This window comes from Lynx canadensis, chromosome F1 (assembly GCF_007474595.2).
Source record: "Lynx canadensis isolate LIC74 chromosome F1, mLynCan4.pri.v2, whole genome shotgun sequence".
NCBI lineage: Eukaryota > Metazoa > Chordata > Mammalia > Carnivora > Felidae > Lynx > Lynx canadensis.
Genome location: NC_044319.2, coordinates 3238026 through 3253572, shown reverse-complemented (window position 1 = coordinate 3253572; position 15547 = coordinate 3238026). Strand labels below are relative to the sequence as shown.

Genomic DNA, 15547 nt, shown 5'->3' with positions numbered 1-15547 from the left:
CTATCTGCACAACTGGGAGCAGGTGACTTAACCTGTTGGATTCTTAGTTGCACAGAAGAGTGTCTACTTAGAAGAGTCTAATATCTCAGTTGAAGTTGTTACAGTGCCTGGCACGACAGTAAGTACCGTCACTACTGTCAATATTCAAGAGGGTAGCACTGTAAATAGCCACGTGACCCATATGTTTTACTGTCTACCCACCAGGATGGATGGCTGTGAAATTCATTTTCAGAAAAGGCGCCTGCAGCATCTTTCACTAGACTGAAATCCACAATTTGATGGCTACTCTGGTATGGTTTTCTGCTCTATTACATGACCAAAACTATCTATTAAGATCTTGTTCAAGTTAACGGAATTAATAAGTAAGACTTTCTCGATATTACTCGGGGCCCTACAATCAGATTTTTCTACTCATAAGACTATTCAGATTCTAATCCAAATTCATCACCAATAAAACTTACTGATTATAAAGAAATAACAGCTGTGTATTATTTCTGCCTTCTAAATATGAACAGTCAATATTAAACACTCAATACTAAAAGATATAGTATATACGTAGCGTAGAGATAAAAAACGCACAGCATTTTTAATAAGGAAAAACCCACCCAAGGTTCGTTCACTGGAAATGTGTTCTCGAGTATTCGGGTGTTACTACACATGCAGCTGCAGCTGCTAGATGTTTATGCAAGACGACTACCACTGGGTGTCGCGGTTTTCTCCCACGTTAAAGGAAATTACAATACGTGCTTATTATTCTCTTACAAATCAATCACATCAGTAAATTTTCAGTAACGTTATTTTACCTGGAGTGAGCTTGCCATGAAGCACACATTCTGACGTCACTCCATCTTCCGCAAAGGCTTGCACGGTCACCTCTGGCAAGCGCAGGAGAGCCGTCACCTGTGCTGTTAGGCCGCGCATGCTTTCACTGTATTTGTAAAAGATAACATTATATTCGTACTACAATATGCCTAAGCCAGAAGAAAAAAAGAAACAGCCACCACACGAGAGTAAATAAACTAAAACTAAAATCTGATCATAAAACACATTTTATGTGCTTCTGGGTCTGAGGTACTCCCTCCTAATAAAATGTTTCCCAACGGCTTTAGGAGTAAAGATTTATTAAGCCAGATGGCCTAAGGATATACATGATTCCCCAGACTGTTTGAAGCCTGGTTCTGTGCAATTAATCTTATTGCCTGACTTACTCTGAAAGGACACTTCACACACAAACAGGAAAAACTGATGAATTTTACAAAAACTACTGCTACGGGAAAGGGGGAGAAAGTCCAAAAAAAGAGTCCAAATACACAATAATCTCAGGAATTGAGTTTGGGACAGATCTTTAACTGGATAGAAAAAAAACTGAAAATTATCTTTCACTTCCAACGTATAGAAGATTAGATTCCTGGAATGACCCTTCTATTGTCAACGACCAAAAATAATGGTTAAAATACCACTTGTTGAATGAAATCGGCAACGTCAAACACGAAGAGACAGCAGGAATTTTGGAAATTAGCTACCAAATCCACTGCCGGTGACTGTGATCTTCTTCTGAGACTCTTGAGATCCACGGAGGCAGAAGGTAAAACCAAGGGCTGGCAGAGCCAAGGCAAGCTAAGAAGAGCCCCCCCACTGAACTCCATAGGCTGTATCATCGGCACCAAGGCCAGCGAGAAAAGCACCCAGTGTGCAAGACGGGAGCAATGATGCTGCCCGTTTTGACCATGACTGTGAGTCTCTATTCCGAAAATTTCCCTTCACACAAATTGGTGGCCAGAATTCAAGCTACGTTATCTGAAAACACCCAGGGAAGGATTTCTTATAAATTTTTCTCAGGTTGGTAATGCTCCACACAATCCACAGAAACCACCAAAAACAGTCTCCAGAATCTCAAAGAGTTCTCAAAGATGAAATTCCAAGAAAATGAGCTCACAGTCAAATAACAAACTGTAACAAGGATACCATGATCAACAGCCAGCAGAATCAGCTTCAGATGTTGAAAACGATCAGAGAACAGAAATTACGTTTAATAGGTTTAAAGAAATCAAAGTTCTAGCTTGCTAATGAGGAAGAAACTTCACAAAAATAATGAAAAGTGGCCAAGCAGATTTGACAAAAATTAGAGAACTTATGGAATAAAAAATTAAGTAAAATTGAGAACTCAACGGAGAAAAAACCTCAATGGAGTTATAAGAACTGCGGCATATGCAACAAGATGGAAAAACGCCAGAGTACGACACTAAACAATAAAAGGAGAAAATACACGCAGAATGATTACATTTACATAGAGTTAAAAAGGCTGTGAAACTAAGCAAAATAATACCTAAGAATACAAACATGTATAGCAAAACTATGAATAAAACAAGGAAACCATAAACACAAAAACCCAACAGTAGTTTAAGAGGGAAAGGGACGGGAACGCAAGGACTCCAAAGTAATGTTCTTTCTCTAAAACCCCACGGTGAGCAGACACATATTCACTGCACCAAGATTCTTTGTAACTTACAAATATTCTTTTTCATATCCACTCAGCAAATAGTCCTTTTGTACCTAAAGTCAACAAAAACCAAATCAAAAAAGAAGTAACATGGCATACTAGAAAGAGAAAGAGAGCCCCAAAACTCTTGCAGAACCTAAGACAGAGAAAAAGAAATGAGCAGTTGGAAGTTATAGCCAAGACGGGCGCCTGGCTGGCTCAGTCGGTGAAGCATCCAACTCCTGATCTTGGGACTGGGAGTTTGAGCCCCCAACTGGGTATAGAGATTACTTAAAAATAAAGTCTTAAAAAAGTTAGAGACGAGAGAGGGAGAAGGGCCAACATATGTTTATTCCAAATCCCTCAGAATATAACATTAAATGATAAGGTAGAAGCAATATTCTGAAAGATACTTCCCAGACTTGGACACACCAATTCTTTGGAATCAGGAGGACCAGTGAATCCTATATAGAATAAATAAAAAGAAATGACTTTTCAACAACAGTGAAAGCCAGAAGTCTGGAATATCTTCAAAATTCTAAGCAAAAATAGCTGTCAACATATAATTATAGATCACTGAAGTTATCATTAGATATGAAACACGTTTTTAGAAAAACAGAGTTCACCACAAATAAACTCTCCCTTAACGAGTTTGAAAAGATTTTCTATAGAAGGCTTCAGGTTGAATGGTGATCCGATAAAAGCTCTGAGATGCAAAGAGATGCAGATATCTGCAGTGGGTTCCCTGAATCTTTATATGATCAGCGTAAGCATGTAAGGAAACCACCAGAGGCCAAGGAATGGATCACTGGAAAAACAAAAGGGAAACAGTCCCTAAAGCTTACAGAAGGCCAGGAATAGCTCCAGAATGGAAAAGCCTTATAATATATGAGGACTGAGTAGAGTACTTGGAATGGTGTTGATTGCTTCAGTGGGGGCGGGATTGGGGGGGGGGGGGTAAAATTAGCCCTTGTCTAATACTCATTCTGGTCCTGTATAAACCAAAGCAAGCCTCAAAAGAATCAAACTGTTTCCAAATAACTAAGCTGCACCCTAGAACAAGGAAGCCTCAAGAATATATAAAGGAATGCAAAAAAATATTTAGTACTCAAGAAAGTGAAATTCACAGTATCTGGCATCCAGTCAAAAATTGTCAGGCATGCAAAAGAAGTGGGAAAATATGACCTATAATAAGGCGGGGGGGGAGGACCTTAACCAATAGAAACAGACCAGGAAATGACACAGAAGTTGGAATTACCAGATGAGGACTCGAAATCAGTTATTCTAGCTATAATCCCCATGTCCAAGAAGACAGAGGAAAGCATAAGCACATCAAGGAAAGACTCAGACTCAGAAGATATTTAAAAAGACTAAGTCAAACTTCTAGAGATGAGAAATATGCTGAAAGAGATTCATAGACAGACACAGAAAGTATTACTGAATGTAAACATCCACAATAGAAATGATCTAAAATGAAGCACCAAGAGAAAAAAGGCTGGGGCAGAAAGGGCAAGAACAGAGCATCAGTGGGCTGTGGGACAACATTAAGTACCCTAATATATGCAAAAGCAATCTCCAAAAAAGAGAGAATAGGCATATTTCAAAACTATTGGCCAACATTTTCCAAATTTGATGAAAACTATAAACCCATTATCAAAAAGGTTGCTAAACCTCAAGCACCAGAAACACGAAGAAACTCCCCCCCCCCATACATCCTCATCAAGGGACAAAATCTTAAAAGTGTCACACTGCAAAGAGGAAAAAGGTAATAATGACAGGAGACTTCTTGTGGAAAATGATGCAACCCAGAAGACAATGGAACAGTAACTGAAAGAAAACAATGGAACTGAAAAAAAAAGCTGTCAGGCTAGAATTCTACATCCAGTGAAAACATCACTTAAATACAGAAAACAAAATGAGGGTTGATGGGGGTGGGAGGGGAAGGGTGATGGGCATTAAGGAAGGCACTTGTTGAGATGAGCACTGGGTGTTACATGCAAGTGATGAATCACTGGCATCTATTCCTGAAGCCAAGACTACACTGTATGTTAGCTAACTTGAAAATACATTTTTTAAAAAAAGGTAAAATAAAGTAGATCTGCACTACAAGGAATGTTAAAGAAATTCCTTCAGGATGAAAGAAAATGATACCAAATGGAAATCTAGATCTACACAAAAGAATACAGACCACCAAAAACTGGCAATTATCTCCTTAGAAGACAATTATCTATTTGAAGCAAAAATGACAGTAATATATGTAATTTATAACATATTTACAAGTTAAACAAATGACAATAACACAAGGCTTTGAGAGGAGAAATGGAAGCACAGTTACAAAGTTCTTATACTGTATGTTAAACGCTCTAATGCCGTTTGAAGGTAGACGGCAATAAAGATGTACACAGTAAACCTTTGAACAACCACTGAACATACACATGCACTGAACTATATCGCTAATTTACCAATGAAAGAGATAAAATATCACCATAAAAACTTAATCCAACAGATGGCACAAAAAGAGGGAAAATGAAAGAACAGATGGGACAAAAAAAAAATTGGAAGATGGTAGATTTAAACCTAACCATGTTACATCCACATTAATGAAATGACTTTAACGTTCCAATTAAAAAGCAGACTGTCAGATTGGATTTTTTTTTTAAAAGCAAGAGTTTAAGTAAAAAGGCTAGCTAGGTTGAAAGTAAAAATGGAAGCTAGATCACGCTAACACTGATTAAAAAAAAAAAAAAAGGGTAGAACAGCCATATGAATATCAAAGTAGAATTCAAAGAATATTACCAGGAATAAAAAGGTTCATTTCATCATGATAAAGTGCTTAACTCACCAAGTGAACATTAACAATCCTGAACATTTATATTGAATAATAGAGCTTCAAAATAAATAAGGCAAAAACTAGAAGCTGAAAGGAGAAACATAAAAACCCACAGCTGTAATTGGAGATTTCATCACGTCTCTCTCCACAAGTGATAGAACAACTAAACAGAAGAGCAGTAAGAACACAAAAGACCTAAACACATCTGGCCAACCTGATTGATTTTTATAGATGATTCTACCCAAGAACAAAAGACTACACACTCTTTTCAAACGCACACAAATGACTTACCAAGATAGACTATATCCTGAGCCATAAAATCTCAAATTTAAAAGGATTCAAATCATACAAAGCCTTTCCTCTGCTCACAAGGAAACTAAAAAGCAGTAAAACATCTGGAAAATTTACAAATATCTGGATACTAAATAACACACTTCTAAATGAGCCATGGACCAAAGAGATCAAAAGGGAAATGGAAGTACTTTGAACTGAATGAAAATGAAAACATGACGTATCAAAATTTGTGTGATGCAGTATAAAGCAGTACTTAGAGGGAAAGTGATAGCACCAAACCTCTGTAAGATCTCAGATCAGTAACCTAAGCTTCCACCTTTAGAAACTAGACAAATAGGAACAAATTAAACCCAGCATCAGCAGAAGGAATAAAAGAGTTGAATTTAATGAAACAGAAAAATCATAATAATAAAAAGAAGTGAAATCAAAAGCTGGTTGCTAAGAATTAAAACAAAAACAAAAAAACTACCAACATAAAGAAATAGATTAACAAAAGTGAGAGACCAGAGACGAACTATTTCACTTATGACAAAAATAAATTTTTTTCTTTATCTCATTGTGCAAATTTAACTGTGATATGTCTTGTTGTTGACCTGCTTTTGTTGATCTTATTGGGAGTTCTCTGTGCCTCCTGGATTTGGATATATTTCCTTCTCCAGATTACTTAAGTTTTCAGCAATGATTTCTTCAAATAAACCTTTGTCCCCTTTTCCCTGTATTCTTCTGAGACTTCTATGATACGAATGTTATTATGCTTTATGGAGTCACTGAGTTCCCTAAGTCTACATTCATGATCCAATATTTTTTCTTTCCCTCTTCTTTTCAGCTTACTTTCCATAATTGTATCTTCTGTATCACCAATTCATTCTTCATCTTCTTCCGTCACATCCAATTGGTTTCACATCTTTGTTACAATATTTTTTATTTCAGCCTGACTAGTTTTTACACGTTTTATCTCTGGGGTAAGGGACTCCCTGGTGTCTCCTATGCTTTTCTCAAGCCCAGCTAGTATCCTTGAGATTGTTTTAAATTCTGGATCAGGCATATTACTTGTATCTGTTTCGATCAGATCCCTGGCCATGACCTTTTCTTGCTTTCTTTTGAGATAAATTCCTCCATCTTGACATTTTGTCTTAGGGCTCTGTCTTCTTCTCTGTGTTAGGAAAGCCTAACACACCGCTCCTTAGAGTAATACCTATCCTAAGAAGAGGTCATATACTATCCAAGGCCTGGTGCTTCAGGAAGCGTCTCTGGTGTATGCTGTGTGCACTTGGCTGCTGTGTTTTGGCTGCTCTTTCTCTCAAATCAGTCCTCTGCAGAATTTCTCCTCGCCTGAGTGGGGAGTGTTTGGACCTTGGCCACAGCGTGGCGAGTTTCAACTAGGGTCCACTGTGGTCTGCCTGCGAAAAGAGACCTGATGCTGTTTCCACTAGAGCTGAAGCTTTGCAACACTCTTGTCAGTAGACGTGGCACATGGGGGTGGAGCGTGAGGGGGTGAGGGGGTGGGGGTGGTGAGGTTGTGCTGGTCTTCATGGGGAGAGGCCTGCCATGCCGGTTCTCAGGCACACTCGCGGTCCAGCTTTTCTGTAAAAGTACTTCTCTCAAATTGATCTGTGATGTTCTCTCTGCTGGGCCCAGTCACAAGTGCATAATGTGGACAGATTTCTGTAAAGGTACATCCAGGGTGCAGCCATACTTCTCCAAAGCTCTGCCACTTTTGCTCTAACCAAACGCCTTTCAACTCAGGCTGGTAACAAGACAGCCTACAGCCACTTCAACACCATACATCCAAGCACACCCAACAGGTGCTCCTTTACAGAAATCCCAAATACACTGTAGATCTGTCCTACGGCCCAGAAATTTCCACAAAAGGTTAACAGTATAACAATGTTAGGTTAGTGCTATCCTTAGAAACTTGAAATTAAATGTGAAGACTCTAGAACTTTGAATTCTTGAAGGTGCTAACTTCTTTAGTGATCCTATTTAACCCCCCACACTCAAGGGATAATCAGTTTATCGATTCTGAATCTATTCCTTAATTCATTCAACCAAGACTAAATGCTTACCATATGCTAAAATGCACAAAAATGAAATGCTGAAATCCTAGCTTCCTCCTAAGTCTTTTTCTATCTTCATCTCACCATGTCCCCTCTTTATTCAATTGTTTCTCGGGATTAAGGTAACAATTAAAATCCACTTCTTGGTCCTGCAAGTTAATTACACTTAGCTTCTACCTACCTACAGGAATTTAAGCCTTTAGTCCAGAATTAGAGCAGGGTTCTCAAACTTCCACCCTACACTGATGCCTGTGTCAAGAGTAAAAAGAATTTCTCAAAGCTCTCAAGGTGCTTCTCAAGGAGAAGTAGCAAGGTGAACGATAATCACAGGTTCCATGCAGAGTACTAGAAAAGGCAGGAACTTTGAATTAGAATGGCTTTAAGTCCAAGTTCTACCACTCACTGGTGCATGAATGGCTTTAAGTCCAAGTTCTACCACTCACTGGTGCATGCAATGCTGCACTTCTATACGGTCTTCATGTCACACCCAAGCTTCTAGAAAAGGTGAATACTTCTCTCTCCAACTCTTAGCTTATCACAGTGCCCGACGTGAAGGAGTTCGAAAAGGTGTTCAGTGAATGAAAGAGAAAGTTGTTCAAATTTACAAGTTAGCCTTTGAATCTACAGGGGAAAAACTGGTTTCAAGCAAGCCCTTTCGAATCCCAAATTTACAGTGTGAACTTTAACATTTTAAGCACAGTGAAGAGAACTTCTAAAAATTATACGATTAGAAACAACATCCCATATAGACATGCATGTTCACAAACACACATTCAGCCGCCAAGCTCAGTATCGTACAAGATTAAGTAGAATCCTGGCCTTCGTGACATGCCAGCACTGGCAGCCTCTGAAAGGGAATTTAGAAAGTTTAAACACCTTCTCAAGGGCCAGGTAGGCAGAGCATGACGTGGTGCTGGCTGCCAATGAACTAAAGATATTGTTCATCTTCTTGATAAAGCACAGATGGGTTATGTCACTCCCTTCTCCAAACCCTCCAATGATTCCCTACTACGTATACAAAAACCAACAGCCTCGGGGCTCCTGGGTGGCTCAGGCGGCTGAGCATCAGACTTCGGCTCAGGTCATGACCTCACAGTTCGTGAGTTCGAGCCCTGCGTCCAGCTCTGTGCTGACAGCTTGGAGCCTGGAGCCTGCTTCGCATTCTGTGTCTCCTTCTCTCTCTGCTTCTCCCCTACTCACACTCTGTCTCTCAAAAATAAATAAAGATTAAAAAAAATTTTTTTTAATTAAAAAAAAATAAAAACCGACAGCCTCAGGCAATGAAAGTCCTCTACAACCTGGCAGCCCCAGACTATCTTCAGTGTTGCCTCCCCAAACCATCATCAGTTTGCTACAGCCTTGTACTTTCCCTCTTTTATGCTGTACCCTTTCCATCTCCATCTGCCAAGACCCTGTCCACCACTCAAACGCTAAATTCCCAGCGTGGTCTGGATAGACCCATCCTTTCCCACTTAATCGGATCTCTGAGCTCGCTCCTTTCCACCTTCAGGTAAGCAATCATAAATATTATTTTTGAAATTCATTACTTATGTTTGCCGGTCTTCCCCATCATCATATGAATTCCTACAAGTCAAAAAGCATATCTTGTTCCTGTGAATTCCAGACAGTCACAATGCCTTGCAACTAACAGATCTAAAACACGGTGAGTTAGGACAGCCAGATACTAGCAGGGAACAGAAATAGACATGTTGAACAATAAAATCAATTTTTAAAAACTCAATATTCTGAAAAACCAACAGGAAAACAACCCAATTAAAAAAATGGCCAGAGGCGCCTGTGGCTCAGTTAAGCGTCTGACTTCAGCTCAGGTCCTGATCTCAGTTTGTGAGTTCGAGCCCCGCAGAGCTCTGTGCTGCCAGCTCAGAGCCTGGAGCCTGTTCAGATTCTGTGTCTCCCTCTCTCTGCCCCTCCCCTGCTCGCCTGTGCGTGCTCACTTGCTCTCTCTCAAAAATAAACAAACCTTACAAGAAGAAAAAATTTTTTTAAAAAGGCCAAAGGCCTTACCAGACACTTCACTAATGAAGATACGCGGATAGCAAATACATGAAAAGAAGCTCCACAGCATATGTCATCAGAGAAATGCGTATTGAAACAATGAGATACCACCGCACACCTTTTAGAACGGCCCAAATCCGGAACACTGACACCACCAAATGCTGGTGAGGGTGTGGAGCAACGGGAACTCTCCTTCACCGCTGGTGGAAACGGCCACTCTGGAAGATAATTTGGCAGTTTCTTTCAGAACTAAACATATTCTTACCATACGATCCAGCCATCATACTTCTTGGTATTCACTCAAAGGAGGTGAAAACTTATGTCCACACAAGAGACGACACAAAGGTGTTAAAACAGCTTTCCTCACAGGTATGAGGACTAAGGACTAAGGTGTCCTTTTGAGTGTCCTTCAGAATGAAGGAAGGGTTGACTAAATGGTGGAACACCTAGACAATGGATTTGTTCAGTGCTAAAAAGAAATGAGCGCGGTGCCTTGCTGGCTCGGTTAGTAGAGCATGCAACTCTTGATCTCAGGGTCCTGAGTTGGGAGCCCCGCACTGGGCACAGAGATTACTTAAAAACCAAACAAATAAAACTTGGAAAAAGAAATGAGCTATCAAGCCATGAAAGGACATGGAGGAAACTCAAATGAATTCTTACTAAGTGAAAAAAGGCAACTTGAAAGGGCTCATACTGCACTGCATGATTCCAACTACATGACAATTCTGGAAAAAGCAAAACTATGGAGACGGTAAAAAAAAAAAAAAAAAAAAAAAAAGCAGTGGTCGCCAGGGGTTAGCAGTGAGCAAAGGAGGACGAGGCAGAGCACACAGAATTTCTAGAACAGTAAAAACTACTCTGAATGATCCTAGCATGGTGGATCTATGTCATTATACATCTGTCCCAAACCCACAGAACACACACCACCAAGAGTGAACCCTAATACAAACTATGGACATGGGTGACAATGACGTGTCTATGTGGGTTCATCAACGGTAACAAGTGTTCTATGCTAGCGGGGGATGTTGCTAATGGGGGAAAGTGTACCGGAACTCCCTGTACCTACCACTCAATTCTGCTGTGAGCAGAACGGCTCTAAAAACGGCTCTAAAAAATAAAGTCTACTAAAAAGAAAAAGCTCACAGGGCACCTGGGTGGGTCAGTCGGTTAAGCGTCCAGCTCTTGGTTTCGGCTCAGGTCATGATCTCATGGTTTTGTGCGTTTGAGCCCTGCACTCTCAGCACTGAGCCCGCTTGGGATTCTCTGCCTCCCTCCCTGCCCCTCCCCCACCTGCGCTGTCTCTGTCTCTCTCAAAATAAAAATAAACTTAAAAAAAAAAAAAAAAAAAAACGACTTTAAAAAGAAAAGGCTCAATATTGGGTTCCAGTACTGGATCCAACTTATTTTTAAGTATTTTTAAACACATGTTGTCTCCACATTAAGAAGCAAAACAAAATTCACAAAATTACTAGGAAAGATTTTATTAGCAACAGAATACCACAAATCAGTTCTGTAGAAAACATACATATGCTCGAAAGCAGCTGAATTCCACCAAATAATTCAGTAATTCTAGTGTAACATATACTGAACAAACATCTACAGAACATTTTGTATGCATTTTTACTTTTTTTGGCTCTTTTCAGTAAAGACTAAGAATTATGATGCACATAGAAGCTGCCAGTGGACTCTGGAATCCCCAGCCTTGTAGTGGCTGCTCTTTCAAAGTTAACTCAAACATTTTTGAAGCTCCAAGCACGTTTAAAAAGTTGTGCTGGGAAGGGAATGCAAGGGCAGAGAGATGACCCGCTTCCTGACCTCAAAGAGTTGCGTTCTAGGAGATACATAATCAAGGACAGAATATTAGACACAAATAAATGCTACAAGAGAAGATAAATGATGTGGGAGAAGGGGAAATGAAAAAGTCACTAGAAAAGATGGCATTTAAGCTGAGGAAGGTGTGAAATTTGAGAACTTGAAAGAAAGCAAGCAGGTACCGCGCCCAAGGCTCCAAGCAAAAGAGTAAGAAGTACATTTCCAAGAAAATGGGCCCAGCAGTGGGGGAGCTTTCTGGAAGAGCTGAAGCACAGTTGAGTCTGGACAGAACAGACGTAGACTCTAGAGACCGCTGACCTAACCTGGGGAAGTCAGTCTTCCTTCTCAAGAAAAATGAGGAGTCCCTGAACATCTTCATGGTCAGAAGACAATGTTTATTTCCTCTTTAATCAAGAGGAGTCTATCCCCCAAGAACAATATTTTTTAAGTGTATTTTAATTATTGCTGTCTTGCGACCTGGGAACACTTCGGTAGTAGGTTGTGGGGGAAAAAAAGGGGTCAAAAATTGCAGGATGGAGAGAACGCAGACTTCTCCGGTGGCGTTTAACGCACTTAGAGCATCCCGCGGGCATTAACTTGAGCTGGGCTTGACATCCCCCGGTCACTGACCCAGACAGTCAAAGCTCACGAGAGCTTCTTAAAATCTGCTGGTTCTTTAGGATATTTTGAGAATCAACTGAAGTTCAGAGTTTCCGAGAGACCTGGGTTTTATCCTAAAGGACCCGGGTTCCTCCAAACACTTCTCAAACTGCCAATTTGAAAAAAGGTAACAGCGAGCATGGACCCCGTTGGCGCTGAGCACACACACCGCCGCCCCCACCGCCCCGCAGAAGTCAACTAGTAACAAAGTGACGGTCCTCAGGTTGGCAGGGGGGACACAGAAGGCAGGTTAACAGCCGCTCCAAGACGTCCTGCGGTTCCACGCCGCACTTTTCCACTCCCCGCGCCCCCACTCACCCGAGCCAGGCCCAGGAGCATGTGGAGCGCACGCCGGCGCAGGAGCGGCCCCACGGCCCCGCAGGCCCGGCCGGGGACAGGCCGGCCAAGGTCTCCACCGCCCCGGAGAACGGCGCGGGCGGGACGCCGGCGGGGAAGTCGTGGGGGGTGGACCCCGCAACGCCTCTCCGCCGCCATGTGCTGCCGCTCTGCCGGGAGGTGGTTATGTAACCCGCTGCCGGAGGCCCCCCCCCCCGACCCGGAACGCACCGCCCCCCGCCGCCAACCGCGTCCGCCCGCCGGCCGCCGCCCCGGCAGCGCGCGGGGAGGCCCGCGGCCCTGCGGCCCAGGCCGCGCGGACCCGCCCTCGCGCGCCGGCCCGGCCCCTCCCGCCCTTCCCCTACCTGCGCAGGGCGGACGGCCGAGTGCAGGGGGCGTGAGGCCGGGCGCGAGCTCCTCTCGCGCGGGGCCGTCACAGCATCTCCCGGGAGACACGGCCGCCGCCACGGGCAGGGCGCGCTCGCCGCCGCCGCCGCACCGAACCTCCAGCCTCCGCCCGCGACCTCGCCGGCCGCGGCAGCCCCACCGCCCTGCGGGCGCCTCAGCCGGCTGCAGGCCGGCGCGCCGTTCAGCGACTCAAACGCCGCGGCGGTTCCGGGTCCTCCTCCCCGCGACTCGGCGTCCCCGACGCTGACGCCGCCAGCCCTGTTCTGAGCATTACCCTGGGCCGACCGACCGAGTCCTATATACCCGGGAGGGGAGGGGAGGGGCGGGGCGGGACCCGGGTTGGGGGGGGCAGGGGGCAGGGGCGGGGTGCCGGGGCGCGGGGCGCGGAGGGAGGGCGGCGGGGGAAGGAGATGGCGGCGCGGAGGCCTGAGTTCTCGCGAGTGTAGAGGCCTCGGCGCCTGCTCCGCGGGAATTTTCAAACTCTCGGAGGAGGAGGTGGGGGGAGGGTAAGGGAGGAAAGGGAAGCCGGCTGGGGAAGGGCCGGTCATTTACATAAAACAGGATCTCCCCGCCTCCAAAGCGCTGACGGGGTCGGGGGTCGAGGCGGGGGCGGGGGGGGGGGGGGGGGGGGGTGTGTGGAAACTACGAGTCCCGCCATGCCTTGCGCGCCACACGCCTGCGGCGGCCGGGCGCGCGGGCCCGCGCGGAGTCGGGAGTGGTAGTCTTTTTGCCCGCGGTCCGCGGCGCCGGCCCGGACCCGCCCTCCTCGCCGCCCCGCGGGCAGGGGGAGGGAGCGCCGCTGTGGCGGGAGAGTCGTCGCCACGTTAGCAGGTGGCCCCGCTTGCTAGCGGCCGCGTGACCGTCTTTGCCCCATGGGAGGCGCCTCAGCTTGTGGTGGTTTTCGTGCCCAAACACGTTTCAAGCGATTAGATGCCTAGTATGTCCCTAATCGTAAACAATAAAAGGATTATAACGTGGGGTAAAGGGAAGATCCTAGCAGGCCGCTTTTTTTAATCAGGAAAGTTTATCCTTTTCTGTTACTCTTTCCCGTATGTCTTTTGAGATATGCTGCCTTGTAGAAATATAATTTCCTTTTTTCTGTAATTTTGGTGTCTTTACTGACAGCAGCCTCTGAACATCACTTATTTGTTTGCAAAGGTGCTGGGCTAAGTTGTGGCGGAGCAGTTAAAAGGGGTCTTTGGTTGTTTGTCTTAAATATTTTAAACAGACTTTTTCAAACAGAAACCACCCCTTTGGCAAATGTGCCTGTGTCAGGGCCTTGCCCCTGTCCTACACTTCCTTTCTTTGGCACCTACATTCATGACTACTAAACGTCTTGGTAGTCGCAAGACAGGAGTTCTAAACAATGGTTTCCTGCTCCCGAAGCTTTGTGACGTTAGGAAAATCGAGTGACCTCTCTGGGCTTCAGTTATCAGATGTGTAGAGTAAGGGGGACTGGATTAGAGGATTGACTGATGGGTTACACAGACATCTGTTAGCTTTTCTCTAAGGGCCCTGCCAGTTGTAAAGTTCAAAAATCTACCTCCTCGTACTTACTATGCAGTTTAATGGACTTCCTAAGTCAGATTTTAACCTTTCCTTCCGTCCTTACCAGCAGGATGGTTTCTGTATGGCTATCTAAAATCTGAACCAACCTTACCTGTCCTGCCTGATTTCCCTCTTAGCTGTGAGGATCCTTTCTTCACTCTGATGGGAGCAAAAGGCAAACTGAGGGCAAAGCGGGCCCTGACACTGCACAACCCACCCCCCTTGAGAGGGGATTCCTCAGGTACCAGTAACCGCTAAGAACGAAGCAAAGGAAGAACGAATGGTCAACCGATAAAGATCACAGTCATGTAGGTCTTGAAACTCTGCTACAGTTTGTAACTGTCTTAATGATTTACAAGGAAAACACAATCTTAATAACAGACCTCCAGGAACCTTGGACTCAATCTCCTGGAGCCCTAGTCACCTCCACCTCCATAGGGTAGAAAACCCTGTATGATCCGTCACTCCTGACAGTCACAACTCGACTCTGCCCACGGATCTTCTCCCCGTGCCGTAATAAAAACATCTTTCCTCGCTGTGAAGTGTCTCAAGAATTCTTTCTTGGCCAGTGGGCTTGACAAATCCCATATCGACTCTCCTCCAAACGTATCTTTGCCTTTCACTGTCCCCCAGCCTCTCCGCCTGTCTAAACCTCAATATCCTTCAGGGCCCAGCTCGAGCCTTTTTTCTCTCTCCCTCGTCCCTTTTTCTCTCTCCCTAGGCTGAGTCTCCCTTCAGGGTCAGCCCACATGAATTATTAAGAACTGGCACTGAAAATATGCTAATTGTATTATTTTATGTCTGTTTCCCTATCTGCCTCCAACTCTGTCCATCCGTCCACCACCCCTGTCACCCAGCTACCATGAAAGCAGAATGTACCTTACATTTTTTTAATGTTTATTTATTTTTGAGAGATGGCTTACTTTTTTTAAGTTTATTGAGGGGGGGGGGGCAGAGAGAGAGGGAGAGAGTCCCAAGCAGGCTCTGAGCTGACAGTGAGGAGCCCTATGCGGGGCTCGAACCCATGAACAGTGAGATCATGATCTGAGCCTAAATCAAGAGTCGATTGCTCAACCGATTGAGGCATCCGGGTGCCCCAATCTTATA

The 15547-nt window shown here is 44.1% G+C and overlaps 1 protein-coding gene across 6 annotated transcripts in view; it reads right to left on the bottom strand.

Moving 5' to 3' along the window:
- The window catches only part of AHCTF1 (AT-hook containing transcription factor 1), a 79693-nt gene extending 66737 nt beyond the window's left edge, over nt 1-12956 (bottom strand). For 3 of the 6 annotated variants that reach the window (XM_030302701.1, XM_030302704.1, XM_030302703.1), the window contains exons 1-3: nt 12850-12951; nt 9795-9894; nt 804-928 (exon numbers count right to left, since the gene is read on the bottom strand). In XM_030302701.1, the coding sequence (XP_030158561.1) occupies nt 804-921 (118 nt within the window). In that variant the 5' untranslated portion in view covers nt 922-928; nt 9795-9894; nt 12850-12951. Of the gene's footprint in view, nt 1-803; nt 929-9794; nt 9895-12849 lie in introns of all 6 variants that reach the window. The other 3 variants (XM_030302706.1, XM_030302705.1, XM_030302702.1) reach the window with 3 other exon arrangements.
- Between the last annotated feature and the right edge of the window lie 2591 nt (nt 12957-15547).